Source organism: Acomys minous (assembly GCF_964271855.1).
Source record: "Acomys minous genome assembly, chromosome: 15".
Lineage (NCBI taxonomy): Eukaryota > Metazoa > Chordata > Mammalia > Rodentia > Muridae > Acomys > Acomys minous.
Genome location: NC_140497.1, coordinates 5594931 through 5621036, shown reverse-complemented (window position 1 = coordinate 5621036; position 26106 = coordinate 5594931). Strand labels below are relative to the sequence as shown.

The 26106-nt window shown below is 49.8% G+C and overlaps 1 protein-coding gene across 1 annotated transcript in view; it reads left to right on the top strand.

Annotated features, from left to right (window-relative positions):
* The window catches only part of COL4A1 (collagen type IV alpha 1 chain), a 109503-nt gene that overhangs the window by 57465 nt on the left and 25932 nt on the right, over positions 1–26106 (top strand). The window contains exons 3-25 of the mRNA XM_084759271.1: positions 7033–7122; positions 7220–7264; positions 8141–8185; positions 8280–8342; positions 8890–8943; positions 9089–9115; positions 9579–9662; positions 9745–9807; positions 11280–11315; positions 11927–11968; positions 12892–12978; positions 13951–13977; positions 14132–14182; positions 14792–14836; positions 14922–14975; positions 15787–15828; positions 17156–17240; positions 17576–17611; positions 18419–18583; positions 19851–19946; positions 21144–21227; positions 21698–21768; positions 25766–25957. Of these exons, the coding sequence (XP_084615397.1) occupies positions 7033–7122; positions 7220–7264; positions 8141–8185; positions 8280–8342; positions 8890–8943; positions 9089–9115; positions 9579–9662; positions 9745–9807; positions 11280–11315; positions 11927–11968; positions 12892–12978; positions 13951–13977; positions 14132–14182; positions 14792–14836; positions 14922–14975; positions 15787–15828; positions 17156–17240; positions 17576–17611; positions 18419–18583; positions 19851–19946; positions 21144–21227; positions 21698–21768; positions 25766–25957 (1584 nt within the window). The remainder of the gene's footprint in view (positions 1–7032; positions 7123–7219; positions 7265–8140; positions 8186–8279; positions 8343–8889; positions 8944–9088; positions 9116–9578; positions 9663–9744; positions 9808–11279; positions 11316–11926; positions 11969–12891; positions 12979–13950; positions 13978–14131; positions 14183–14791; positions 14837–14921; positions 14976–15786; positions 15829–17155; positions 17241–17575; positions 17612–18418; positions 18584–19850; positions 19947–21143; positions 21228–21697; positions 21769–25765; positions 25958–26106) is intronic.

The following is a 26106-nucleotide window of genomic DNA, read 5'->3' as shown; positions in this document are numbered from 1 at the left end:
ATCGTAAGTTGTATTAGTGACTCGAAGCTTCCTGAATGCTCATGTTAATAAGCCGTTGGCAAGATGGCTCATATTACCATCTCTTTGGAAGCTACTGACAATTGGATGGGCCCCCTGTTCCACCCCAGCCGCACACACTGCCCAGTTGGCCAATGCAAGGAGAATGGATGAAGCCACCTTAAGGCGTACATTTTCTACAACACGAGGAGGGGAGCCAAAGGCGACCCTTTGAATATGTGTTGCTGGCAGTGTGGACTCAGGAACTCCCTGCTGTCCTATTTGTGGGATTTAATTTCTTTCTGTGCTCTGTGACACTTGCAGTCACTTAACAAACTGGGTCTTCTCAGTTTCGTAGTAGATACAAAAGCCATACTGAAAAATAATCAGGATGCAGGTGGAAGGGGCCAGCAGGAGGGAGGAGGGAGGAGTGGGGAGGGAGGAGGGAGGAGGGAGGAGGGAGGAGGGAGGAGGGAGGAGGGAGGAGTGGGGACTGAGGACTGAGGACTAGGAGGGGTGGACGTCTTCAACCAGTACAGTTAGTGTTCACCCACAAATCCAAGAGAACTCACAGCTCACATGGTTTCTACAGTCATTGCACCTTGTTATGCACATCACAACCCCAATATTTAGTCATCCGCTTCACACGTAATTTCATAAATTTTCAATTCCTGTTCTTTTGCAAGAAAATTCTGTCTCTTATGTTTTTGTCAAAACTCATTTCTTTCTGCTGTGCCTACTTGAATGTGCACACACACACACACACACACACACACACACACACACACACACACACACACTGGTGCAGAGGTGAGATAGCGTCCCATGTAACCCAGGCTGCCCTTGGGCTCCTCACCCTCTTGCCTCTGCTTTCTGAGTACAGCAGTTTCTGGTCATGCCATCACACCCATCACACTGCTGCTGTATTAACAAGCTGGAGCGTCTCCGGAAAATGTGTAGACCCAGCACTCCCCCTAGTGGCCAGACTGAGTGCTACAGAGGACCAGCCGCCCACGAGAGACCAAGGTTTCTGGGAAGTCTCCTGTGTCTAGAGTTCTTCTCTGGGAGGGGATAGCTGCCTGGGATCCCCTTGGGTGTCCAAGGGGTGGAAGACACTTCCCTGCAGGTAATCACCTGGGTCAGGGGGCCTAGAGGGGATGGGGTGAAAGGCCTCTGGCGTCTACTGAAAGCCAAGGCAAAGGGGGCCTTAGAGCGCATGTGTAGCACAGATCCGAAGGCCGACTGAAGACGAGACACTCCACAGGTGTGGCCTCCTCTGGTGTTTATGGGCTTTGGCTAACAGGAAGGTTGGACAGGTGGGAAAGAGCACACAGCACCTGGTGAGCATAGACACAGAAGGGCCACATAGGTCTTCTTTTCTCACACGGGGACTGTCATGGTTCAGGGAGGAGCTAGGAACACGTGAAAGGAACTCTAGAGAACTGTCCTCCAACCGCTGTGAGATGTCTGCTTCGTGGAGGACTTGGGGATCCGTTTCACTTCCTGCCAGTGACTTGCCAGCACTCCGTCTGCTGCTGTTCCCCACCACCACCCCTCACCCCGTTAGTGAAATCACATGGTCAATTGGCGGTTGGATGCCTCCATGGGAAAGTTCTGACGGTCTGTGACAAGACGGTATTTTTCTGCCCTCAGAGACTCTCATGTGGAGTGAGTATAGTTCCTTAGGAAGTATCTGTTATTTTTCCTCAAAGGATGATGAGGAAAATTGTATTTTTATATACTAGAACATTTCTGCAGGGTTTGTTTGTTTGTTTGTTTGTTTGTTTTTGGTGCCTGTTTGTCCATCAGAGGTGCTTACCACGTCTCCACTCCATCCTCCGCAGCACTGGGCCCCACGGTTAACTTTCCAGCGGTGTTGAGGGTCATGCTGGAACGTGTGAGCTTGGAATGGTAGAAGTGACGCGTACTGCAGTTTAGTGAAACCATTTCCTGTGCTACATTTAACACACGGAGGAATTTGCAGAGCGGAGCGGGAAACAGAACTGAAGTGCTCCCCTGAGTAAAAAAGCCCTTCCTTTTGTCTCAGCAGTGCGGGGTCCTGTCCCTCTCCCCACAGCCATGCAGAGTCAAGCACCAGGCATGCAGGGAGCTCCCAGAGGGGCCCTGTCACAGGAGCTTTTCCATGACCTGGTGACACAGATTGCAGCCTGCCTACAACTTTCCCAGCAGTGTCGCATTCCGGATATGCTCCTGCAGATGCCTGTTTGGCTAGGCTCAAGGGATTGAATGTGTGGAATTTTGGCTAAGTGCCATGGTCCCTTGTTGACTGTGGTCCCTTATTGATCGTGATCCCCCCATTGACCATGACCCAGCACCCCAAATCGCTTCCCAGTAACCACTGTGCTTTGGGAGTTGTGGGCACGAATGCATGGCTTTTTATCTCTCGGTGTCAGCCTTGCTTGGAAAGTGACATCTCAGAGCGCCAGATGACAGAAGGATGCAGCTGGCTTAGGATCGTGTCCAGGACAGAGATTTTCCTGTGGCTGTTTAGCTGGTGGCAGATGCATCAGCCAGGCGCTAATGGGGCCTCGAGGGCCTGTGCCAGGGACGTGGGCTCTATTCTGCCCAGGATTTTCTAACATCTAAAGGTTGTAGGGTGTGCTCGTGTACTTGCCCCATTACGTGGGATGCATTGTACTATTGTTTATCTCACAAGCCTGTCTAGTGCCAAACACTAACTCAGTAATTTCTTCAAAGACGATGTAGAGGGCGAACCACCTTCTTTAAATCTGTGTTGATCATCTGATTGCCTGTGTTTTCTATGAAACCTCATGGAGACCCTCCTACCCGTGTTTTGCTCCAGGTGTGAAAAAACATTTTTGCATGTATTGTGGTTCCTTCGAAGATCTATGACCCTGTTGTTAAAAACGTGAAAAGCTTGATTGAAACAGGGGGTTCCATCTTGGCCACAGAAACAGCTACCACTTATCCATAAAAATTTTAATTTATATATGCTAAAATTTAAAAAAGATATTTAGTTTTAGTTTATGTTTAAGTATGTTTTACCTGCATGTATGCATGTGCACTATTTGTGTGCCCAGTGCCTACAGAGGCTGGGAGAGCGGCATCTAATCTCCTGAAATTCAAGCTACAGCGTTGTGAGCCGCCATGTCGGTGTTGGGAACCAACCCGTGTCCTCTGTAAGAGCAGCCAGTGCTCTTAACGACCGAACCATCTCTCCAGACCCTTAGATAAATCTTACAGAGACAGAATTTTAACTTATCGTTCAGGATAAACTCATTATGTAGCCCAGGCTAGCCTAAAACTTGCATCAATCCTCCTGCCTCAGCTTCCCAGGTGCTAGGATTACAGAGTCACCACCCCTCCGTCATGATTGCTTTTGATTTTTTGATTTTTAAATTTTTGGCGACAAGTTATTTTAGATGCATCCTGTGTCCACTTTAGCCTTCGCGGCTGGTGCCGGTGCCCTGGGCCTCGGCATCCCCTGGTACTCTAGATTCACATGTTCTCGTTACTTCCTATTTGACTTTCTGGCTGAGACTTGAGGGGGGGAGAATCAAAGCTCTTCTTACAGTGCTGTAAGAAGCAGGGGCATGATCAGACAGTACAAAGGAACCTTTCTTCCCACACATTGTGGGATCTCTATGTGCTTGCTGTAGACGGTACGGTAAGCAAACATTTTATGTTTCTCCAGCATTATTTCCAGCCTGATTTGGGGTTGTTGTCAGCCCCGAGATGACCCTGCACGCTTCCCCCTTCGATTGTCATAAACAGTGGCGTTCTGTCCCTCCTCCAAGCTCCGAGTTCCACTGGAGAACAGAGCCATATCGATGCTCTTTGCTGTATACAGCCTTTGTAAAAAAAAAAATGTAGATACAGATTGAGTTTTAAAAATCCATAAATAGTTAACATGACTTTGGGGGCTAGAGATGATGAGGCTTTTTTAAAAAACTGATGCATACTGTTGGCACATACTTATTAGACAGAGTGGGATCGTTTGGTGTGTGTGTCAGGTCAGATCAGGGTGGCCAGCATCTCTGTCTGTTCAGTCATCTATTGTTTTGCTGCTAAAAGCCTCCACGTTCTCTCTCCGGCTGGAGCAATTGCCGGTGAGAATGAAGTCACAAATCACGGTCACATCAAAGCGTTGTATGTGATACTTTACACACTTCGCTTCTCAGCTCTCCATCTCTTCCTCCCTTGCTGGGATCAGAACCCGGGGATCCACACGCTCAGCAGATGCTCTGTTGCTGAGCTATGTTCCCAGTGTGTGTTGCTCACCATTGTGGTGATAAGCTATGGCTGTGGTGGTCAGCAGTGTCTGGGATGGACTCTAGCACATTGTGGGATCTGGATGTTGGAGAAACTCCTCCCCCTGCCCCCCCTCCAGCCCCCCTCCCCACTCTGCACTTGGCCTTGAGTTTAAGGGTGGTCATAGCTGGAATACTGCCCACTGCAGCTGCAGTGGCTGGCTCTCTGCTCTTCCTTCCTACCCAGTGGAAAACTGCTGGAAGCAGGAAGGAGCCGGTTCCAGCGCAGTGTGCACACTCATTGTGTAGGTGCCTGAGTGTGTGTCCTCGATTCTTCTGTGCTCATGGTAATCTTGGGCAGAGTGCTACTAGAAAAAGATAGGAAAATTAAAAAAGGGGGGGGGGCAGGAAGCTTGTGAAGGGAAGAGCCGTTTCCTCCGTGGTTGCTTGATTACAAAACTCCTGGGAGATGTGGTTGTGTAAGGCATCTAGTGACATTTGGGGAAGAATGTGTTCTTGTGGTGAAGGCCAGTCTGGGAATTCAGATTTCTCTTTTCTGTTCCCGGGGGCTGTGAGGAGTGACATGTGACCAGTCAGTTCAGGGTGGGTTTTGAACTTTCCCAACAATGAGAACGTAAGAGGGTCCCTTTCATTGGCTGGCCCCATGCTGTGGACTCCTTTAGTTCTTTACTGGGAACCAGCTTGCTCTAGTGACCTAGATAAGGAAGGGACCCAGGGTGGGCTGACTTCATTTCTAAATCTGGTTCTGAGCTGACTCAGGGAAAATCTGGTAGGAATCAGTTCATCTGGCTCCCGTCCCTGCTGCACTCATTCCGTGATTAAAATGAGAAATAAAAAGTCTTATCTCTGCTGGTCTCCGGAGATACTGACAGTATCAATTAAGTACTAAAAATACTCCACAGACGCACTAGAAAGTTCTCTGCTGAGGCTCCCTCCTCGCTTCCTCCCCAGCGTATGTTGGGTTATATGAGGATATGCAATTCAATTTTAATTTAATTTAATTTTTGTATTATTTTGGGGGCCAATTGTTGGCAGTTTGGTCATATTCTATTTTGTGTAGCATTTTTCTACATCTGAAAACCAGCCGCTCCAGTTTGGTGACCCTGTGTGGTGACCTCAGTTTTTTGTTTGTTTGTTTGGTTGTTTGGTTGGTTTTTTGTTGTTGTTGTTGTTTTTTGTTTTTTTGCCATCGGCATCTCCCGCAGTTTGCACGGTGCCACCGTCATGACGTCTATGGGTGAATGCATACGTTTCACTCCACATTTGGATAAGACTTGGCGGGGATCTTCTTCCTCAGCACTCACGAGGCATCTGTGGGGAGGGATCTGGCATCCATGTCACACTTCATTTGAGGGCCCACAGTGCGCCTGAAATTGGCTCCGTCTGGGAGGTTCCATTGCGGCTGGCTCAGAGGTGCTGTGTGTCTCCTCCCATTTTGAAGTTCAAAATATTTGCCTCTTGTTTACTTGCATCCAACTTCTAGATGTGTGACTTGAGCTCCAGTGAAGTTTTCCCAGGAAGGCCAGTGGCCGCCATCGTCCTTCTGTATGTGTAAATACCAGAGGACTGGTGAGACGCCTGCGGCTGCCAGGATCAGTTGAGCAGTCTGGAGGGAAGCATGGCCTTCAACGTGCTCCCTTGTCTCATTTTGATGATGGGAATTTTTCAAGTAATCCGTGGTGTGTGAAATGCTGCTGAGGAGATGGGGTGTAAGCAGTTATGATGCGCTGTGCACACTAGGTCGGTTCCCTTGCTTTGCACTAATGGAGCTTAGAGAAAAGCCTTGAGTCTTAAGCAATCCTGCTGGCCAGCTCCAAAGCGTCCCGGACTTTGAAGTCAGCTGTAACAGGTTACCGACGGTAAAGAGAAAATGTGTTTATGCAGGGAACAAGTAGGTGCAGTAACTAGGTGAGAGTTAGTCACCACTGAGGGGAAACAACTCAAGTGCTTTTTACTTTACAGCCTTTAGATATCCCATAGCTCTTAGAATGTACACGAAACACTGTGTCAGGTGATACACAGCCAGTCTCAGGCACTCACTCTTACAATGATGCTGGGACCTAGAAAGGCTTATGCTGTGGTCCATTTCCTTTGTCAAGCCAGCCACTAGGATGCGCAGCTTGGTGGGTGGGTGGATGGAGGAGTGTATGGATGGAAGGATGGATGGCATGTTGGATGCATATGTAGACGGTGATGGATGAGTAGATGGCTGTGTGGGTGAGAGTGGACAGGAAGGTAGGTGTGTGCGTGGATGGATGTGGAAGGGGAGATAACAGGTGAGGGGAGGTGTGGACAGATGGGTAGGCAGGTGGAGGGCGGGTGGGTGCACAGGTGGATAATGGGTGGGTTCACAGGTGGACAGATGGGTCTGTAGGTAGGTGAGAAGAGATTAAAGTTGACTCCTGTGATTGGGAGTCTGAGGAGTTGTATCGTGTGTGTCCTGAAAGTGGTGACTTAAGCAATGCAGCAGTATAGCCCCCTCTGAGGCTGTGAGCCCGAGATCCTGGGACAGCTGGCAAAGTCTGTGAGTCTGCAGACTGGGACACGAACTTGTGATGTCGAGGACAGAAGACGATCTCTGTCAGCCAGAAGGTGCCGGAACTGCCCTCTGCTCTGTTATGGTTCTGTGAGGACCTCCTCTGGCTGATGCTCCTGTGTCACTCAGAGGCAGGTCTCCCTCTGCGTGCTGGTGCGGATGCTATTCTTAGAGCAACAAGCTGCAGGCACAGTCAGGCTAACACTTTCCCCTCACCCTTCATCTGACCAGTGTGCTTTCCTGTAGGGAGAAAGAGGCTTCCCAGGGTTACAAGGTGTCATTGGGTTTCCTGGAATGCAAGGACCTGAGGGGCCGCATGGACCACCAGGACAAAAGGTAAGCTTGGCTGCAGTGGAGGAAGGGCGGACTGCAGATGTGTCCATCTTGTGACAGTGGCCTGAGGCCTCCTGATGACATCTCTGTTCTGTTGTAGGGCGATGCTGGAGAACCTGGACTTCCTGGCACGAAAGGGACAAGAGTAAGTGCAGGGGCTGAGGACCCTGACTGAGGCCTGAGGCGTTCAGGGTGGGGTGCACCCTTCACACCTGCCTTTCTTATTTCCTCCCTTCTGCTCTCCTCACTGATATGGGCCATCTCCCCCTCTTACCTGTGGGCTGTATAGACATTTACATTTGGAAGGGGGGGGCGTTAGCTAATTATCTGCCCCGAGTCATTAGAGGGAAACAAACAAACAAACAAACAAACAAACCATCACTGAATGTGAAGAGACATCTTCAGAGCCAGTCTCTTTACTTTTTCTATGTCCTCAACCCTAGAAAGCCCAAGGATGATGCTACGTGGGGCGCACTGAATACCGAAGCATAGGACAATGTCTTGAAGTGTTTGGCTGCGGTGCTGTAGTGAGAAGGGATGTGGGACTGGTGTCGGTGGACACTCCTTGGCATTCCCGTGGCTTCACGGGACAGAGAGGGAAACACTTGATCACACGTGAACATTTGGGAATTACAATATAAGGCATCTCCACACAATACATTTGAGTTTATTATGCCACAAACAGGCCTTCATAGGTGGCTATGGTTTTAATGTGAATGAAACATGATTTTTCATTCAGATGCCACAAGAGACTTAATGAGGGCAGTGTTATTCTGGGGTATTCACAGCCTCAATTATAGAGGCAAAAATAGTGAGCTTTTGACAAACAAACAAACAAAACAAAACAAAACAAAACCATTTAGGTCTTTAGGTGCACATCTTATGCTGGGTCTCAATGCTTCCTTCCCAGAATGCTCTCTGCTCAGTGCTCATGTTCTCGGCTCCTTGGGCTGGGAGAATGTGAAGAGGGAAGTAAGGATGCCCTGTAGGTGGCTGAGAGGCTTTTGTCCTGTCTTTGCAGGGACCCCCTGGAGCAGCTGGCTACCCTGGGAATCCCGGACTTCCTGTAAGTATACAAAGTGCACACATCCATTTCACAGACTAGCCAACCACCTGGTGAGTCCCTATTTTTGCTGACTTCTTCATTTGCTTGATTGCAGGGTATTCCTGGCCAAGATGGTCCCCCAGGTCCCCCAGGTATCCCAGGATGCAACGGTACAAAGGTAAACTCAGACCCAAAAACCTCCCTTGTGCCTGTGCTCACAGCTTCACACAGGAGCATCGGGCACAGTCACTGTGGAGTTCCTTACTTTGAAGCTTTCTTTCTTTGATGGGAAAGTGCAGTTTTCCTATATTCAAAATATAGAAAATATAAGTTCCTTTTTACTTGCATGCTTTAGCCTAAAGTTCTTTTAAAGATTTTATGTGGATTCAACTCCTAACTCAAGTCAAAACCTGGTGTTCTGTGTTCTTATCTCTGTTAATTTTGGGGAGGGTAGTGCTCCCTCCATGGGGGGAGGTGTAGTACTCCCTCCATGGGGGGAGGTGTAGCGCTCCCTCCATGGGGAGGGTGGCGTTCCCTCCATGGGAAGGGTGATGGTCCCTCCTTGGGGAGGGTGGTGCTCCCCCTTTGACATGGCGCCCAGTGTCTTGCTTGTAACAGACTGTGTATGCTACCACCACTGCAGTTTCTCTGAAGGGAGGGACTGTGATGTCTATTGTGAAGTGTTGGGGTGTGCACCTGTGTGTGACATTTTCCATCTCTCTCAGGGAGAGAGAGGGCCTCTCGGTCCTCCCGGCTTGCCTGGATTCAGCGGGAATCCCGTGAGTATATGATTTTTCAAACCAGACTTTGCTTATGGTTCCTCTCATTTGTTTTGGTGCTTATACCTTATTACTGCATATATATGCATATATATATATTTTTTTTTTTTGAGAAACAAAACTTATAGCTAAGCTTCTTTTCTAGGGACCACCAGGGATACCAGGAATGAAGGTATGTTTAATTTAATTTCATTTTGTTTCAATTCCCTGGGCTCCTTACAAGAAACCTAGTGCAAACACTCAAAAGAAACGTCCTAAACTCTGTTACATGAAAGGAACAGAGAAACGCAGGCTTCAGAGCCTCGCATGCACATCTCCACCGTGGGCTTCAGAGCCTCACGTGCCCATCTCCCCCGGTGGGCATACTGTGAGCCACGTGAGGGATTCAGGGTGTGATTCTGCCATAGACTGCCGGGCCTGGTCCACATGGTGAGCTGCAAGCCAGTGAAAGAAAGAAGAAAAGACAAGACAAAACCCAAACAAACGAACCCAAGCTAGACTGTTCTCCTGTGTGCCCCAACCCCCAGGTCTAAGTCCCAGCCGAGAGCCAGTCCCACTCCAGTATCGAGTGGGTCCCAGTTTTCTCTATATGTCAATCAACCTTTGCATCTTCCTCTCTGTTTCCCGCCCTCTAGGGAGATCCCGGTGAGATTCTCGGCCACATTCCTGGAACGCTTCTGAAAGGGGAGAGAGGATTCCCTGGCATCCCAGGGATGCCGGTAAGCCATGGCCGCTGCACACCCAGCCGCTGCCCAGCTAGATTGCAGTATTGTGATCCTTTTTCTTATTATCCCACCACAGGGCTCACCAGGACTTCCAGGACTCCAGGGACCTGTTGGTCCTCCAGGATTTACTGGGCCACCGGTAAGTGTTGAGGACAGTGACTTGGAGAAGAGATGTGGGACACACTGGAGCTGACTGATAATCCTGCTCTTGTGGACCATACCTCCAGCCCCCAATGCTCAGAGCTGTGGGAAAAGGATGCTAAATATTCTGTGAACCCTCAAGACATCCTGGGACAGACCTCCTCTCTGTGTGTCCAGCCACTGAGGAAGCAAGGCTGAAGGTCGTCGAGTGGGCTCTGCCCTTTGTGCAGGGGAGGTGGGCTGTAGAGGCAGGGGCACTCGGAACTTCAGGGCCAGCTAGGATCCAGGCACAAGCCTGGAGAAGACCCTGAAGTGGGTGGCACCTGGAGGTGACACTGGGGTGAAGCTCCACCCCTTGCCTCTGTACAGATGATGTTATTTACAGGAGAGAAGCTTTTCCTCACCCCCTCATTTTGACAGCACAAAGTGTGCAAGGGCAGAACCAAGTGTGCAAGGATGGGCAGACATGATTGAGTCAGTGGCCTGTCTGCAGCCCAACTGAGCACCCTGTCAGAGAGCCGCAGGCTTATACTCCAAGCTTTTTCTTTTCTCTTCATATTGTTTTTCTCCACCTGTGGAACTAGAACCCATTCGCCTTTGTATGGATCCGTGGGCTTGCTTTTATATTACAGAAGAGCTGGCTTTGCCTTAAAAAAAAAAAATGATTGTGGGATTGTGAAATTTTCTTGCAAATGTGGGGCCTTGTTTCTGGCATTGCCACAGCCTGTGTCCCAGAAGAATCATGTCTTCAAGGCAGATGCTTGTGTCTAAAGTGGACCACAGCTGTTCCTGTGAGGGCAACCCCGGCTTGGAGCAAAGGCAGTGCCTGTAGGCCATCAGCACCCACGGGGCAGGCCTCAGGCTTTGAGGGAGATTTCCACCCCACTTCTTAGTTCTCCTGACCCATAGCTGGCTGTTTCCAAAGCTTTCTAGGTCTGTGTGATAAGCACCGTCCTCCCGACAACAGAGTGCAGAGGGCTGTTTTTCTTTGCTAGGACAAGCGAGGAAAGGGCAAACTGAGGAAAACCATTTACAAGGAGGAAAGATTCGTCTTGGCTCATGGTTTCAGGGGTTCGGTCCATGAGACCCTAGGTCCTGTGGCTTCTGAGCCTGTGGGGAAGCAGAGCACTGTAGCGGGGAACACAACCTATATACAGTTGGGTCATATACAGTAAGGGAAGAGGAAAGTGTTGGGGGACAAGATGCTTCCTTCGAAGGAACAGCCCTAGTGACTCCTGTCCTCCAGGGCCCCCTCCGCCACCACAAGAGCACATCAGTGGTTAAGCACCCTTGTGATGCAGTCACCTTTCATTTATGCCACCAGCTGGGGACCAAGCCTTTCACAAAAGCCGTGTGTGTGTGTGTGTGTGTGTGTGTGTGCGCGTGCGTGCGTGCGTGCGTGCGTGCGTGTAATCTTCCAGGTCACGGCTGGTTTTGAATATTATTGAATTAAAATGCTCTCTATTACAGGGTCCTCCAGGCCCTCCTGGCCCACCTGGAGAAAAGGTAAAGATATTTTTTTATTGATTCTTCTCAGCTTTAGTGTAGGAGTGTGGTGAGATTCTATAACACCTTCTGTAAGTCACTGTGCAGAGCTTTGGAAAGTTGCCTCATCCTTACCCACGTATGGGACTACCTGTCAGTATTGGACATCTAATGCATTGTCTGCCCATCTCTCTCTATTGATTGTCATCTTCCAGTCATTTATTATCTATTATCTACCTACTATCATCCTCATCGCCATTACCACCATCACCACCATCATCATCATCACCATCTTTATCATCACCATCCTCATCCTCATCTTTATCATCATCACCATCCTCGAGACCCTCCACTTTAATGTACTCATCCCTTAGTTGTTACTTTGGATTCATTGCTCAATCCCTTACTTTTCTGAACCAAGAGTTTAAAACCCCTGTGTTTACTAACCCATTTATTATAATATTTGTGAACATCTTTGCACAGTCATTGCATCTAGCGTGACTTTCCTTGCTAAGCTCATGATGCTTGAAGGACAAAACTGTTGCCTGGCCCTCACATCAGAGTGGGTGTTTAGGGTGGCTGGCCAAGGTGACAGATGGCCTTAATAATAAAGAGGACTTTGTAACCAACAGGGTCAGATGGGCTCCAGCTTCCAGGGACCAAAAGGTGACAAGGTAAGTGTGTCCCCACCTGCCTGTTCTTGAGTTTGCTGGGAACATAGCTGAGCAGGCTAGGATTACAGATGTTACTCTACCTTCCCCAAAAGTGAGACCGATTGTGGCACCCAGTGACACAGACTCCAATTCCCCTTACCTGAACACAGGGCCCAGCCAACACAGTCATCAGATCTCAAAATCATTTCAGAAGAGTAAAATTTAAACTTGCCTCCTTAGGAGCATAGCTCTTTTAAACCTATCCATGATGGCAGTGGTTGCTAGGTGGGCATGATGCAGGGGGTAACCTTCTCAGGGACCAGATGAGAGCACCAAGGATGTGTGCCTTGGAAGTGGTGGGGGATGGGGTGGTGAAGACTGACGAGAAGGCATACAGTGGACACCTGGTCCCATGGTCCTTTCTAGTATCCCTGGGTAGGACAAAGTGGCATCATCACAGTAGCTGCCCGTCTCTGCCAAGCTGGTATGAGCATCTGCCACCAGTAGGTACCATACATGGTGGCCCTGGACAGATCCTGGGCTCCGGTCTTTGGCCTTCACTCATTTCTGGCTGACTTTAATTCAAGTGTGCCCAGCTGTCAGGCTGTGTGAGTAAGAGGAAGCCTAGCGTTCTTTTATTTTTGGCTCGCCTAAAATATCCTCTCTCCTGCCAAGCTCCTATCAGCTGGTGTGTGTTCTCACTGACACAGCAGTGCAGCTATGTGCAGGTGCATGCACAGATGTGTCCTGCAGCTGTGCAGGCTCCTAAGCCTGGGAAACACACTTCTCTGGTTGTAGGCACTCCCTTGTCCACTTTCCTACAGAAGTCAAGGGTTTTGCCGAGGGAAGATGACATGCTAGTGTTTAACTCCAGGCTTGTACTATCCTATCTCAGCCTTTGTTCTATTTTTATATCTAATCAACCTCCAAACTTTACATGACAGGGTGAGCAAGGGGTCAGTGGTCCCCCTGGAGTACCCGGACAGGCACAAGTTAAGGAAAAAGGAGACTTTGCCCCAACAGGAGAAAAGGTATGCCTGGGCTCTGTTCAGTGGATGTTTGCTTTCTGCTTCTCAACAAATTCTGAGAGACAAAGAGAAGCTAGATTAAAATCCAGATTTTCCAGCCATGATCAGTCTTGCCCTGGGAAAGTAGGTTTATAGACATCCTTTGGAAGCCAGACATGCCTGCATGTGGTTGGCTCAGGAATGTTCTGTCCTGCTTGACTTAACAGAGGTTCTTAAATAAGCCTGGCCCTGGCGAAAGGCAGTATGGGTAGGAGGGGTCTGAATGACAGATTGAAGGAGGCCACGGCCTATTCTTTCACCAAGGTCATATCAGACCCTACCCCAAATTATGTTTGGAAGGGATTACTGGAGGTCAGTGTGCATCTTTTGTAAATATGGGTAAAAATGGATTTTTTTTGCAATTATACGCATGTACGTGTCTCCGAGTGAGTTTGTGCGTATGTGCACAGGTGCTAACAGAGGCCAGAAGCATTGCCCCTCCCTGCAGCTGGAGTTACAGGCAACTGTCAGCAGCGCAATACGGCGCTGCGAACTAAACTCAGGGCCTTTGCAAGAGGAGTATGTGCTTTTAGCGGCTGAGCCATCTCTGCAGCCTGGATTTAAAAAAAAAAAAATTCAATGTAGAATCTGAAAAACTGATCCAGGCGTGGTAGTGTACCCCTGTAATCCTAACAGTAAGAACGCTGACGCAGGAAGATTGCCACAAGTTCTGGCTTATATGCCAGGCTAATCAGAGCCTCATAAAATAATCCCATCTCAAAGAAAAGCAAATCAGAGAGAGAGAGAGAGAGAGAGAGAGAGAGAGAGAGAGAGAGAAAGAGAGAGAGAGAGAGAGAGAGAGAGAGAGAGAGAGAGAGAGAGAGAGAAAGGAAGGAAGGAAAGAAAGAAAAACAAGGAAAGTGTGACATAGCTTATTAGATGGTTGATGAAGCCAGTGGTACTGAACTGTCTCTCCCAACCCCTCAATTCTTTTAGGGTGAGAAAGGTGACCCCGGATTCCAGGTGAGCTCTGTTGTCTTCTTTGCCATTTATTAGTTCTATGTGAAAGTTGATAAGTTACAGTGCTGCTTTTTCCTACCAATGCCAGCGTGGTCCGGCTCCATGCTGTGCTTGCATATATCAGCCAGTCTAACTCCTCCTCCTCTTGTCTCTTAAGGGAATACCAGGAAAGGGAGAGAAAGGTGAACCTGGCAAGCAGGGGCCTCGGGTGAGTGCTTCCCAGAGCGATCCCCTCCTCGCTGTGAACACGCTTCCTTCTAGCCCCCAGACTCACAGACATGAAGGGAAGGGTGGAGGCATCTGTAGGGTTTTCTGATTCCCTCTTCAGACACCACTGAGCCTCCTAGGAAGGGGGCTTTGCAAGAGTTACCCTCTGGGCTATCCCCTGGGACCCATACCTGTCTTGTGTGGTCAGAGAAGGTGTTCCTGAAGCCCTGCCCCCTCCTATGCCACACGTGTGAGTGGCTGGGGCCCTGACAGGCTCATGTGCTTCTCGCTATCTGGACAGCGGGTGGTGGGACACTGCCTAGCTGCCAGATGCTGGGAGCGTCTGGTGCTTCCCTGAAGTCACGTGTCAGAAGAAGCAGCCTTGCATTTCAGCTTCTGTGCTCACTGCCAATGACAAAATGACCCCTTGGTGGCTAAGACATTGACCTCTGTAGCCGTGTGCACTCTGCTTTTCCTCTCTGGTGACCTAGTAGCTCATGTGGTCCTCTTCTCTGCCTGTCTTGTACCTCACTAGGGAGAGAGCTAAATAGAGCTGTGGTGTGGCCATAGTCATCTGTGAAACACTCATGTTTGTCTCTTTGGTATACAGGGGAAACCTGGAAAAGATGGCGAGAAAGGAGAGAAAGGCAGCCCGGTGAGTCTCCTCCCTCTGCAGTTCCTGAGTGGACAAGGGCTACTGTCCCCCTCCATGACAACCTCTGCATCTTCCTTCCTTTTAGGGCTTCCCTGGTGAATCCGGGTATCCAGGACTCCCAGGCCGGCAGGGCCCGCAGGTGCGTGTTGACATCGTTTTGAGTTTTTACCTTTAATGGGTTTTTTTATCCTCGAATCTTGCTCATTTATTTTCTAGAATAAAGAACTCTGAGATCAAAGGGAAAATATTTCTGCTCTGTATGGATTCAACAGCTGGTTGAATTTTCCGTAGCTGACGAACTATTTAAAAGATGACTATCACGTGACACAGTTGGTCAAGCTTCTGTCTTTTTGGCCCACGTCTTGCTCGGTTAATAAAATAAGGAGACTCTGACCCACATGGACATCCATAAGTTAGTTACATGTAGTGTCTCTAACACCCGTCCCTTCTACTGCTGACTGGGTTCTGGATACTTCTAAAGCTGTCTGAGGCCGACACTGGAGTTCCTATTGGGGCTTTCAGTGTGAAAGCCAGACACCAGAACCCCAAGGAGATGCTTTAAGGGATTAGAGCTCAAAACGGTGCTTTGTAGCAACTTAGAGAAGGACCCTTCTGCCTCTTCAAGGCTCTCTGGTGGTCCTTCGAGGAGGCTGCCACCTCGGAAGGTGCGTGCTGTCTCTTCAGCCTTCTGCTTAGGTGGTGTAGATGTCTTTATCTCTATGCCACTTTGTGGGATGCAGACGAGCTGTGCTCCTATTTTTTGTGATGACCATGGAGTAGCTGAGCCAGTCCCAGAGCTCTCCCAGGTTGGGAAAGCATAACAATTTGGGGGGAGTGTAGGACCAAGTTCTATTTTACAAGAGAATTCCTGGCCAGCTTTCTGCACGTTCAGCTTTCTGCACGGACAGCTATACGGCAAGGCTGCAAATAACTGCGCATGTGTCTTGCAGGGAGAGAAGGGTGAAGCTGGACTTCCAGGCCCCCCTGGAACTGTAAGTAACGAGTGTGGCTGAGATGGGCTCCGGGTTGCATGGGACACTCTGTAGCTGCCCCTTACCTGAAGTGGGTGCCTGTCATACGAAACGATTAATAATTGCCTCTGATTTTAACTATCACACTTGTAGCATTTTTATATATCCTCGAACCTCTGGAAATGAAAAACTTTGTACATGGAAAACCTAGCAACTGGCTTTGAAACCTGGTTTTTTTAAATTTTTTAATTGTCCATCGGGGAAGAGTTAGTAAAAGAAGCAGATCAGCCATCCCCTAACTGTTCTGGCAAACACAACTTTTGTTTTCCAAGTGGTGCTCACTCCTTGGTCGTACGTATTTGGGCCCACTGCCATGTCAGCTGTTATGGTCAAAAGTGTTTTTGACACAGTGGGTGTGCTCTGTGCCTCTTGCTGTGTGAGTGAAGGCTTAGGGGCCAGAGTAATCACTTCCGAGGCCACATTTCAACAATAGGGCTGCTGTCCTCTGGGTGCCTCCTGTGCCCGGCATTCCTGGGGCTCTTCTCTCACCTGGGGGCTGGCCGAGTCTCAGCTCACCTCAGCCCCATCAACACATCTTATTTAGTTAGTTTTAAAGGTTTTAACTTTATTTATTTTTAATTGACAAAATTTACATGCCTTGGGATATATAGAGATTTGTAGAGTTGGTTGATTCGTAGAGAATGGTTGTCAGCCATTTGTAGAGTGGCTGAATCAAAGCTGCCTAACGGGACTCTAAGCAGTAACCGCTCATTTATTGACACAGGGCTAGTGTAAAGGGAGCACGTCGAGGCTTCATTCTGCCATTTTCCTTGCACTGTGGTGATTCGGGATCATGGTGAGCCAGCTTGCGCTTTCCCAGTGAGGCTGGCAGTGCTTTCTTCCTGGTCTGTGTCCCCGTGACTTCTAGGAAGTGGCCCCTTTGGCTTTTAGAGAAAGGAAGGAATAAAATATCCTCCAGTAAAAGGGGGGAAAAACCCCACCGTGCATTCCTGCCCTGTGCATCGGAAGAGACTGAAGGGCTTTCCTCTGTGGCCCGTGAAGCAAGCTGTGCGTTTCCACGGCTTCATTGCATTTGCACATTTTAGACTAGGCCTTAGTTGACTGACTGAGACCATTGCTGCTGCCGGGGAAATTGTACAAACTGCCTGGCAGTTCAACAGGAAGTGGCTCTTGATACTCACTCAGTAGCTCTCCAGGCCTTTCCCGGGATCCCCACACACTACCACTGCAGCTTTGCAGCCCAGTTCCATGAGGTAGTGTGTACAGTACACAGGACAACGTGGTGCCAGCTACCCCCATATGAGCAGTGGCCCGTGCTTTAACGCAGGTGATAGGTACCAGGCCTTTGGGAGAGAAAGGAGAGCGAGGCTACCCAGGAACACCGGGAGTAAGAGGAGAGCCTGGCCCTAAAGGTAGGTTGCTGCGGTTTGCTGCTTCCTTGCTTCCCCTCCCTTCTCCCCACTGCCTCCCTCTCCCCCACTTTGTCCCCTCCCCCCTCCTTCCTTCTCTCCTTCTCTCTCCAACCTCGCTGTTATGAGGTGCCTGGGAGCCCTTTTCACTCTGTTGCTTTCTGAGGATGGTACCTCTGTAAGGATGTTTTGGGCCGCCACCACCCCCACTCTATCTTCCCATCCTAGATTGTGGGTGCCCTTAAGTAGCCCTGGCCAGACTGTGGCAGAGAAACAGGAAACGTCCACACACAAGTGAAGTTGATTCACTTTGTCCAATCCTCTCTTCCCTTTTCCAGGCTTCCCTGGGATCCAAGGCCAGCCAGGCCCTCCAGGTGAGAACCCTCATTTCTTGCAGAGCGTTGCACTTTCTTTACAGTGCCTGAGCCCTGTGTGTTTGTCACATACACTGTGTATGTGCACAAGGCAGGCAGCAGCTTGTTTTATGTCTCTCTAGTTAGCTAGACCCAGTGTGCCCTCGTGTGTGTGTGTGTGTGTGTGTGTGTGTGTGTGTGTGTGTGTGTATGTGTTCGCCTTATGTTTTATAGACGGAGACTAGCGTGCCATTCCCCACTTGTAAGCATGCATGCAGACAGCAGATCCTTGCTTCCCGAGGGACACTGACTTGTCCTCTGGGCTGGCCGTCTGGGTGCACATCTTGCCCTTGCGTGGGTCTTGGGCTCCGCCAGAGTTCTTCCAAACTGTTGGGCTGTGATTTCTCCAAGATGGGCGCGTGCCACAGCATCCCTTTGCCTTCCTCCAGCAGCATCTTTCTGCTTTATACTTGTTCTGGGACTTCCAGAATCTTCAGTGGGATCCGCACGTGCCTCTTCTTTCCTAGGACAGCAGGGCTGGCTGTGTGTAGCTTCCTGAGCTGCACTGCTCAGAGTCCACCATGTTGCCTTCTGGGCAACAACAGGTCACCTTGTGTGGCCCCTTAGCACCTCAGCATATAGGGTGACAGAGTGGATTCCGCAGTTTCAGACCTATCACCTTGTCCTTGAGCTTTGCCAGGCTTGAAGCCCCCAGGCTGACCCCTCACTAGGGATCCAAGTGGCCATTTTGCCTTGGATAGAGGATAGTTTCCTCACTGCGCTCCCTCTGCCTTCAGGCTATTTACTTGAGCTCCTGTTGCATTGCAGGCTTCCCTGTTCCAGGCCAGGCTGGTGCTCCTGGCTTCCCAGGCGAAAGAGGACAAAAAGGTGACCAAGGATTTCCAGGCGTGTCTTTACCAGGACCAAGTGGAAGAGATGGAGCCCCAGGGCCTCCTGGTCCTCCTGGACCCCCTGGGCAGCCAGGCCACACAAGTAAGTGGCCATGCGTGTCCTGTCAGATGCCAGGCACCCAGTGTGGAGCTGGATAGGGACTGTGACTGCTTCTGGAAGCATCGAGGTGGAAAGGCTTGGGCCTCCCAGCACGGGTTACCCACCTTTTGCTTGAGTAGTTTTACAAAGTTAACTATGTTGCAAAATTCAATCAGTAACAATCAAATAGGCCACACATTAACCAGCTCTAAGTCTCCCGGCCTCTGAGGTTAAAGGTAAGTAGGCTGATTTGTTTGGCTTTGATTGGCAGCTGAGTGTATTCTGCTTCATGTAGAGAGACTGTGCATAATGCTACTTAGGGTCCGCATGGGGACAAATTGGACTAGAATATGCCCTGGCATAACACAGTCTAGATGGAGAATCGCATAGAGTTTTCCTACATCAGCTTTCAACAAAAGCTAGGCATGGAGTGAACGCCCGTGGCTGGCTAGTTGTGATGCTGTAATCTCAGTTCAATAATTATAAGAAAGTTCCAGAAGATCTAAGTCAACCAGGTCAGTGGGAACATAGCAGACTTCCCATATCAGTGGGAGCAGTGTGTTGGGTACCTCTGGGCTAAAACCAGGATGAGCTATGGGTTATCTGCAGCAGGAACCGGATCCGAGGCTGATGAGCATTGTGGGCTGTAGAGGCGGCTCAGCAGTGGAAGCTGTGTGTGCGGTTGAGTTATGGCCTCCCGTGACGATGCTCCTGATTCCAGGAACTCAAGTCCATCTTCTTGAGTGGGAAGGAAGTTCCCAGGACAAGGCTGGCAAGGAAGACAGATAAGGAGAGCTGAGGAGGGTAATGAGGCCAGGCAGGCAGCTCCCTTGGGAAAGGGCTAGTGTGAATTCCCAGCGGGAGAGCACACAGATCGTATCTGGATTTATGGAACTTCCTTCTCTTTTGACTTTTGAAATGTGGAAAATGAGGATAAGGTTTGACCACCCTGGAGACATTCCACCCAGAACCGCTCGCTCTCTCTCTATATATGTTGGCTTTGTTTTGCAAGTTGAAATCACAGGCTCTTTTGGAAGAAAATGAGAATTGCATTTCTAGGGAGAAAGAGGGAGGGACGGTGAGAGCGGGAAGATACTAGTAAGGGGGGAAACAATCGGTATATAATCTGAATAAATTATAATAATAATAAAAAGGAGGAAAATAAACATTCAAATCAGCCTGACACATTTTGTTTTTGTAATCAAGGGTCAGGTTAGGAGAGAATAAGAAAGCCTGGTTCTGGCTTACAGTTTTTAAACATGACTTTCAGATGGCATCGTGGAGTGTCAGCCCGGGCCACCTGGGGACCAGGGTCCTCCTGGGACTCCAGGACAGCCAGGTTTGACTGGCGAAGTTGGACAGAAAGGTAAGAAATTCTTCTTTGTTTCATGTTTTAAGTGGCAGCTGTGTTTGTGGTGATCAGTGTCCCCCACCTACTGGCTTTGGTTTTGCCAGACTAGGGCCGGGTGCAGGCACATTTACCATTGCTTTATCAGGGGCCTCTTCACATCTGCTCCCAACAAGACATATCCTGCAGCTCAGCTGTGATGGGAAATGGGGCGTGGAGAAGCCCTGCCATGGTGGCCAGATGACTGACACGTTCCCAGGGCCGAGAATATAGTCTTGCTGTTGTATTAACAACTGATACCACGAGCTTTCAGTTCGAAGCTTGAGCACTTCCTCCCCAGAGTCACGTCCTTCCTCTGAGCCAATCAGGGGTCTATACACGGGGAACGCAAACGGGACAGACAACTCTGCCACAGATGGATTACCCGGCTTTGCCATGGGCTCTCGGCTTTATCTCTAACCTTTCAAGTGTTTTCTGTGATGTCAATGCAGGACACTGATTTATCTCTTTACCCACTGGATTCCGGAGACCGGGGTCTGTCGCTGCTTTAACAGTGCGAGCACTGACTTAGCAGGAAATAAACAATGGCATTCCAATATTTATGTGCTTGTTAACCTTGGAGCAGAACAAACTGGGGCCCTCATAAAAATAGCCCCATGGTTGACCATTTCTGGCTTGGCCTATAAGGAATTTTGGCCCTTTAGAAGTCTAAATGCTGCATGGGAAAGAGCTTCAGAGGGCTTCTTAGGGCAGCCGTATAACTCTCCTCGCCACGGGTCACTACTTACTGACACGAGCTACCCATTTTTACGATGGACCCAATGTCTGGGGTTCTTTAGGCTAAAATCTTGTCCATTCTCTGAATCCTAAAATTCAGTGTGTGAGCGTGTGTGTGTGTTCACGTGTATGTGTGCGTGTGTATGTATGTGTGGTATGTTGTGTGTGTTTGTATGTGCGTGCGTGCATGTGTGTGTGTGTGTGTGTGTGTGCGCGCGTGCGCGTGCTACTGGGGACTGAGCCTGTGCCTTGTGGGATGGATGTGAGGTCATCTCACTAGTGGGCAGTGCTATGGACCAGAGTGATGATGGGGAAGGGAAGAGTCTGGCTGGAACATCTGCAGGACTCTCCTGTGTCCACTCTCAGAGCACCGCAGAGCCATCTGTTTGCACATCACACATTAGTCATATATTAAGCACCCTATGTTTCGTCTTCCAGGCCAGAAAGGAGAGAGCTGCCTCGCCTGTGATACAGAAGGACTCCGAGGCCCTCCTGGGCCACAGGGGCCCCCAGGAGAGATTGGTAAGTGGTAGGGCATGGGACAAAACACATCAGAGATGGCCTTGGGGTCAGATGCCAGCTCCCTCAAATGCAGATGCATGACAATGAGGATGAAATCCTGTTACCACTGGCCATGGTCAAGGCCAAAGGCCACGGTGATGGCATGTGCTTTCCTGATAACAGGAGGATGCACAGTGGTTCTTCCAGCTCTGTAGCCAGTCAGCTCAAGGAAGGCCAGTGGGTCTGTCTCACAGGCTGTTGGGGTTGCGGTTGGGGGACAGGGCAGCGTCCTGTCTCAGTGGCCTGCACACAAAGGCTCATGATTGCCTCTCTGAGCTTATCTTGGGAGTTTGCGTTTTATTTACCGACTGCCCGGGGTGGTCCTCAAATGACAGTCCACTTCACAGAAAGACTCTGATGCACTTGAGTCTTGGGGCAAAGTAGTTCTGGAGAGTTGTCTCACAGCTGCTGTACGCCTGTCTCTTTCTAAGGTTTCCCTGGACAGCCAGGGGCCAAAGGTGACCGAGGTGAGCCTGGCAAGGATGGCCTTGAAGGAATGCCGGTAAGTGCACCGCTGGCAGAGCATGCTCACGTTTGAGGTCATTGCCGTAGGAACTGCAGTCATGGCTTCTCATTGGGTTTGCTCCAGTGTGTCGCAGGAGCTGCTCCAGGCTGTGGCTGCATCCCTTTTTTATGCTCAAATGCAGGACCCAGAGAACAGGAGATTTAGACCCACAGTCCATGTTCCTAAAGCCATCTCACCTCACTGCTAGCTTTTCAGTGTTCAGGCTCTATTGGGCTGCTTAGCATCCTGGTCACAGGGTCTCAGGTCCACATGGTGCCAGCAGTGGCCATCTCTCTCTGTGACCACTGCTTGTGGCAATCCCCATGTGATCTCAAATCTTGCCAAGGATGAGTTCAGCTCAAGAGCTTCTGTGGAGGGAGGGAGGGAAGGAGCTGACATTCCATGTAACCGGCATGTATTCTGTAGATGGCTTTTCCAGGCTGTAGGCGAATCCACCTAAACTCAGAGGGACAAACATGAAAGCTTTCAGTTGCACAGGGTTCCTCCTGCTTGGCTTTGTTCTGAGAGAAGTCATTCTTGGTCTGTTTGCAAACTTTTCCTCCCTCCCTCCCTCTCCCCCTCACCCAGGCTCTGTAAGCATTGCCAGTTTCTCTAATTCCTTTTAGCCCTTTTTTCTTCTTTGCTAGAAATCAAAAGTTAGATATTTGACCTTACCCTTCTCTGATGAAACCCCTTTAGAATTCTCCACTGCTTTTGGATGTTGCTGGAAGCATCTCCTGAGGAGGCCAGGGCAGAATTGAGTCAAAGTAGGAGGGAGGCAGTCAGAATGCTGCAGTGGCTCCCTGCTTTTGAAGTCAGATCCCAGCTCCGGGCTGCAGAATGCTGCTGGTGCCTCGGGGCTGAGGTAGAAGACACAACTGTTAAGGATCGCTCTAAGCAGAGAAGTTCAAATAGCATCCTGCGGTGGGGATCAAAGTGAGCAGAACTTTGAAGGAGGCAGAAAAGGGTCTTCCCACCTCTGCACATCGCTTTCTTCCTTTATCTGCCCAGCTGTCCTGCGCGTCCTTCTTGCCTCTGCTCCAGCTAGAACCTAGGCCAGGCCTTCAGCTCCTGACCCGAGATATCACAGAAAATTCAAGAAGTGAGGGAAAGGGACAGCTGGGGAGTCATCAGGTTAAAGAAGAGAACAAACCTCCACAGCACAAATGCTCCCTCCTACTCAGGAGCCTGACTTGACCAAGTTGAGCACAGCCTTTCAAGCACGGGGGTGGGGGTTGGAGGGGAGAAGGGTGGGGTTGGAGGAGGGGGAGGGGTGGGGGGGACATGTGTACAGCTTCCCGGGACAGCAACCATTTCCCTTATTTGAAGGTAGATCACAGCTTCAGATGTGGTCCTCACGGCTAGAGGCTGGAAGGTGTGGAACAGAGGGATGTGGGATGAACTGAACCCATGTGACAGCGAGCAGCCTCTCCTTCTGTTTAGATCGTGTTTTGTGACCTTTGCCTTTGAAAGCCAAGTGTTTGGTTTTAGGGATGAGCAGTGGGACCTTACAGGCACTGGGACCAATCAGCCATCCACCAAAACGTGTTGTGTCTGACTAGGCCTAGGGCCTAAGTGGGTGTTGTCAGAAGAACATAGCACAGGTGACTTGTCTTCCCAGTTAAAGCAGCAGGTCCAGGCTTTCAGGGCAGTGATTGGTCCTGTAAGGGACATGGTCAGGGAAGCGATTGGTCCTGTAGGGGACACAGGTCAAATAGACTTTGGATGGAGTATCTTTTCAAAAGCATCTCAGATCAGGATATTGTGTGCCCACAAGGTTGCTGAGACTTTTTTTAGCATCATCGGGGCACTAGCTGTTCTTCCAGAGGACCTGAGTTCAATTCCCAGCACCCATGTGGCTGTCTACAACCATCTATAGCTTCAGCTCCAGGAGAGCCAATGCCTTTTTCTGGTTTCCATGGGCACCAGCACTCATGTGGTACATAGTCATATGTGTAGGCAAAGCATCCATACACATAAAATAAATTTAAAAAGAAATTAGAGAAAGCAAGATACTCCTCCTAAATCCTTAGCATCTTTGTCCCAGAAATCAAGCAAGTGGATGAAAAACCTTGGGTCTTCTTCCAGACTCTTTCAGATATAGGAGGGACAGGACCATGGACACATCATCTCAGTGAAGCTGCTGGTCTCTTGAATGACAGACATATAACATGGTAGCAAAGGCGTGGGTGTCCAAGGAAGGGCTTTGTTTGTATGGCTGTCAAGTTTCTTCCAGGGCTTATAAGCACAATATCTGCGTACAAACTCCAGAGAACAGGCTAAGAAAGAAACCCTTACCATTTGATGAAACACTGAAGCTTCTGCAGCCGTCTGCCAACACTTCCCGCAGGTGGCTGGCGGGAAGAATTGTTTTCCATTCTTCAGACTAGTGTATACAATCTCATGTCCAGAGTCTAGCTAGCCCAGCCCACAGGTTACTGTCCAGTGGAAGGCTCTGCTACAGTAGAGGTACTCTATACTACTATTCAGCTTGGTGGCCAGTGGCCAGTGGTGGCATGTATGAGCCCTCGAAATGTGACCAGCGTGACTGAAGAACTGCCTTTTTCAGTTGTTTAAATATTTAAAGCATATAGCATGGGTCAGAGAGGAGCTGCTGAGACCCTCCCTTCTTGGGTGAGCCCATGGCTCCACAGGGCACAGCTGGCTGAGCAAAGTTCCTGCTGACTCCCAGCCTGTGCACTTTTGGCTTTTGGGAGTGCACTGAGGACAGGAAAGTTAACTATCCATTACGCATTAGTCCCAGACCAGATGGACTTTGAGCCCCTCCCTGTGTGGGCCAGGAGGGTGTACAACGTAACACCCTCCCTCAGCGGTGCCTAGGGAGTGTGGGGACAGTGGGCAGGTGGTGCAGCCTGGAGCACTGACTTTTGTGTCCAGCTGTTATACTTCCTGGCTGGTGAGTCTCAGCTCCATGGCTCACTTCTCTGCTGCCTGAGGCTCCCATGTTTTCCTTACAGATCTGTGATGAAGGAATGGTTACCTTAGGGTCCTTCCACTCCTATGTGACCCGTGGTCACCATTTAAAAAAAAATGACTTCTGCATGCATTTTGCCCGGAAGTGGTCTTCTAGCCTCTTCCTTGGAGAAGTATACACGGTGGGCACCCACAATGCTTTGTGATTTCAGGTCACGCCCAACCACAGGGCCCCTTGATGCAGCTTATGAAGAGATTAAACTAAAGTGACTTATGAAGAGCTGGGACTCTTCCAGGTCCTCAGTGAGCCTGATGTGCCTTTCTCATGCCCAAGAGACCAACAATAGAAACTTTTTGTTTTGTTTTGTTTTATGTTGCTTTCCTTTGGGCGCCCCTGTTCTCAAGGCAGTTGGAAGAGAAGGGGCGGGGTGTGGGCATTCTTTGTCGACTCAACTTCCAGGAGCTAAAAATATTCTCGTGTGTCTCTTGACATAGTCTTGGGAAAGTCCAAATAGCTTCCCAAAAACCCAATTAACGAGCTGGCTCTGGGCTCCTTTCCTTGGGTTTTCCCAGTCGCCGGTGGCCTCGAAGCCCTCATCTCTTCCGGACCTTGGGGTGTGAATGTGGAGAGGAAACCTGGGCAGCTTCAGCAGTGAACACCCCCAGACTGGATGAACAATGGCAGCCCCGGCTCTCAAGCCATCTCAGCTGCCTCTGCGTTCAGACACAAGCGTCTGGAGCTCCTGCTTTAGAAGCCACACATGTGCAGTGCAGGCGTTCTCCAGAAGGCCTGGCAGTTGTTGAGGGAGGGATTTCTCAAAGCTGTGTTCAGTGCTACTCCCCTGTCCCTTCTGTCCCGTGTCGAATGGCTAACAAAGTAAGGGGCTTTAAGAAAGCTGCCGATGCTGAGGGTTTTGTCACGGACCTGCTGACTGGCATCTGCATGACGTCTAAAGATGTGGTGGTTCCCAGGAGGGTGGCTCCTCAGCCCCAAGACTGAGCGGCTGCTGATGCAACCCACAGTAGCTTCTAAGTGTCCTGGGATGCTTTGCCTTTGTAGGGCCCACAAGGTGTACCAGGGCTTATGGGCCAGCCTGGAGCTAAGGGAGAGCCTGGCGAGATATTTTTCGACATGCGACTCAAGGGTGACAAAGGAGATCCAGGTTTCCCAGGACAGCCAGGCATGCCAGGAAGAGCAGGAACTCCTGGAAGAGATGGCCACCCAGGACTTCCTGGACCCAAAGGCTCCCCGGTAGGTTCATTTCCAGACTTGGAACATGTGCTTTGCAAATGGGGAATCTGCGAAGAGTGGAGAAGTGAGTGCTCAGAGTCGCAGCTCTGGGGCCTGCCTCAGATGGCGTAGACTTTGCCTCATGGCCCCTGAGCCAACGTACGTCAGTG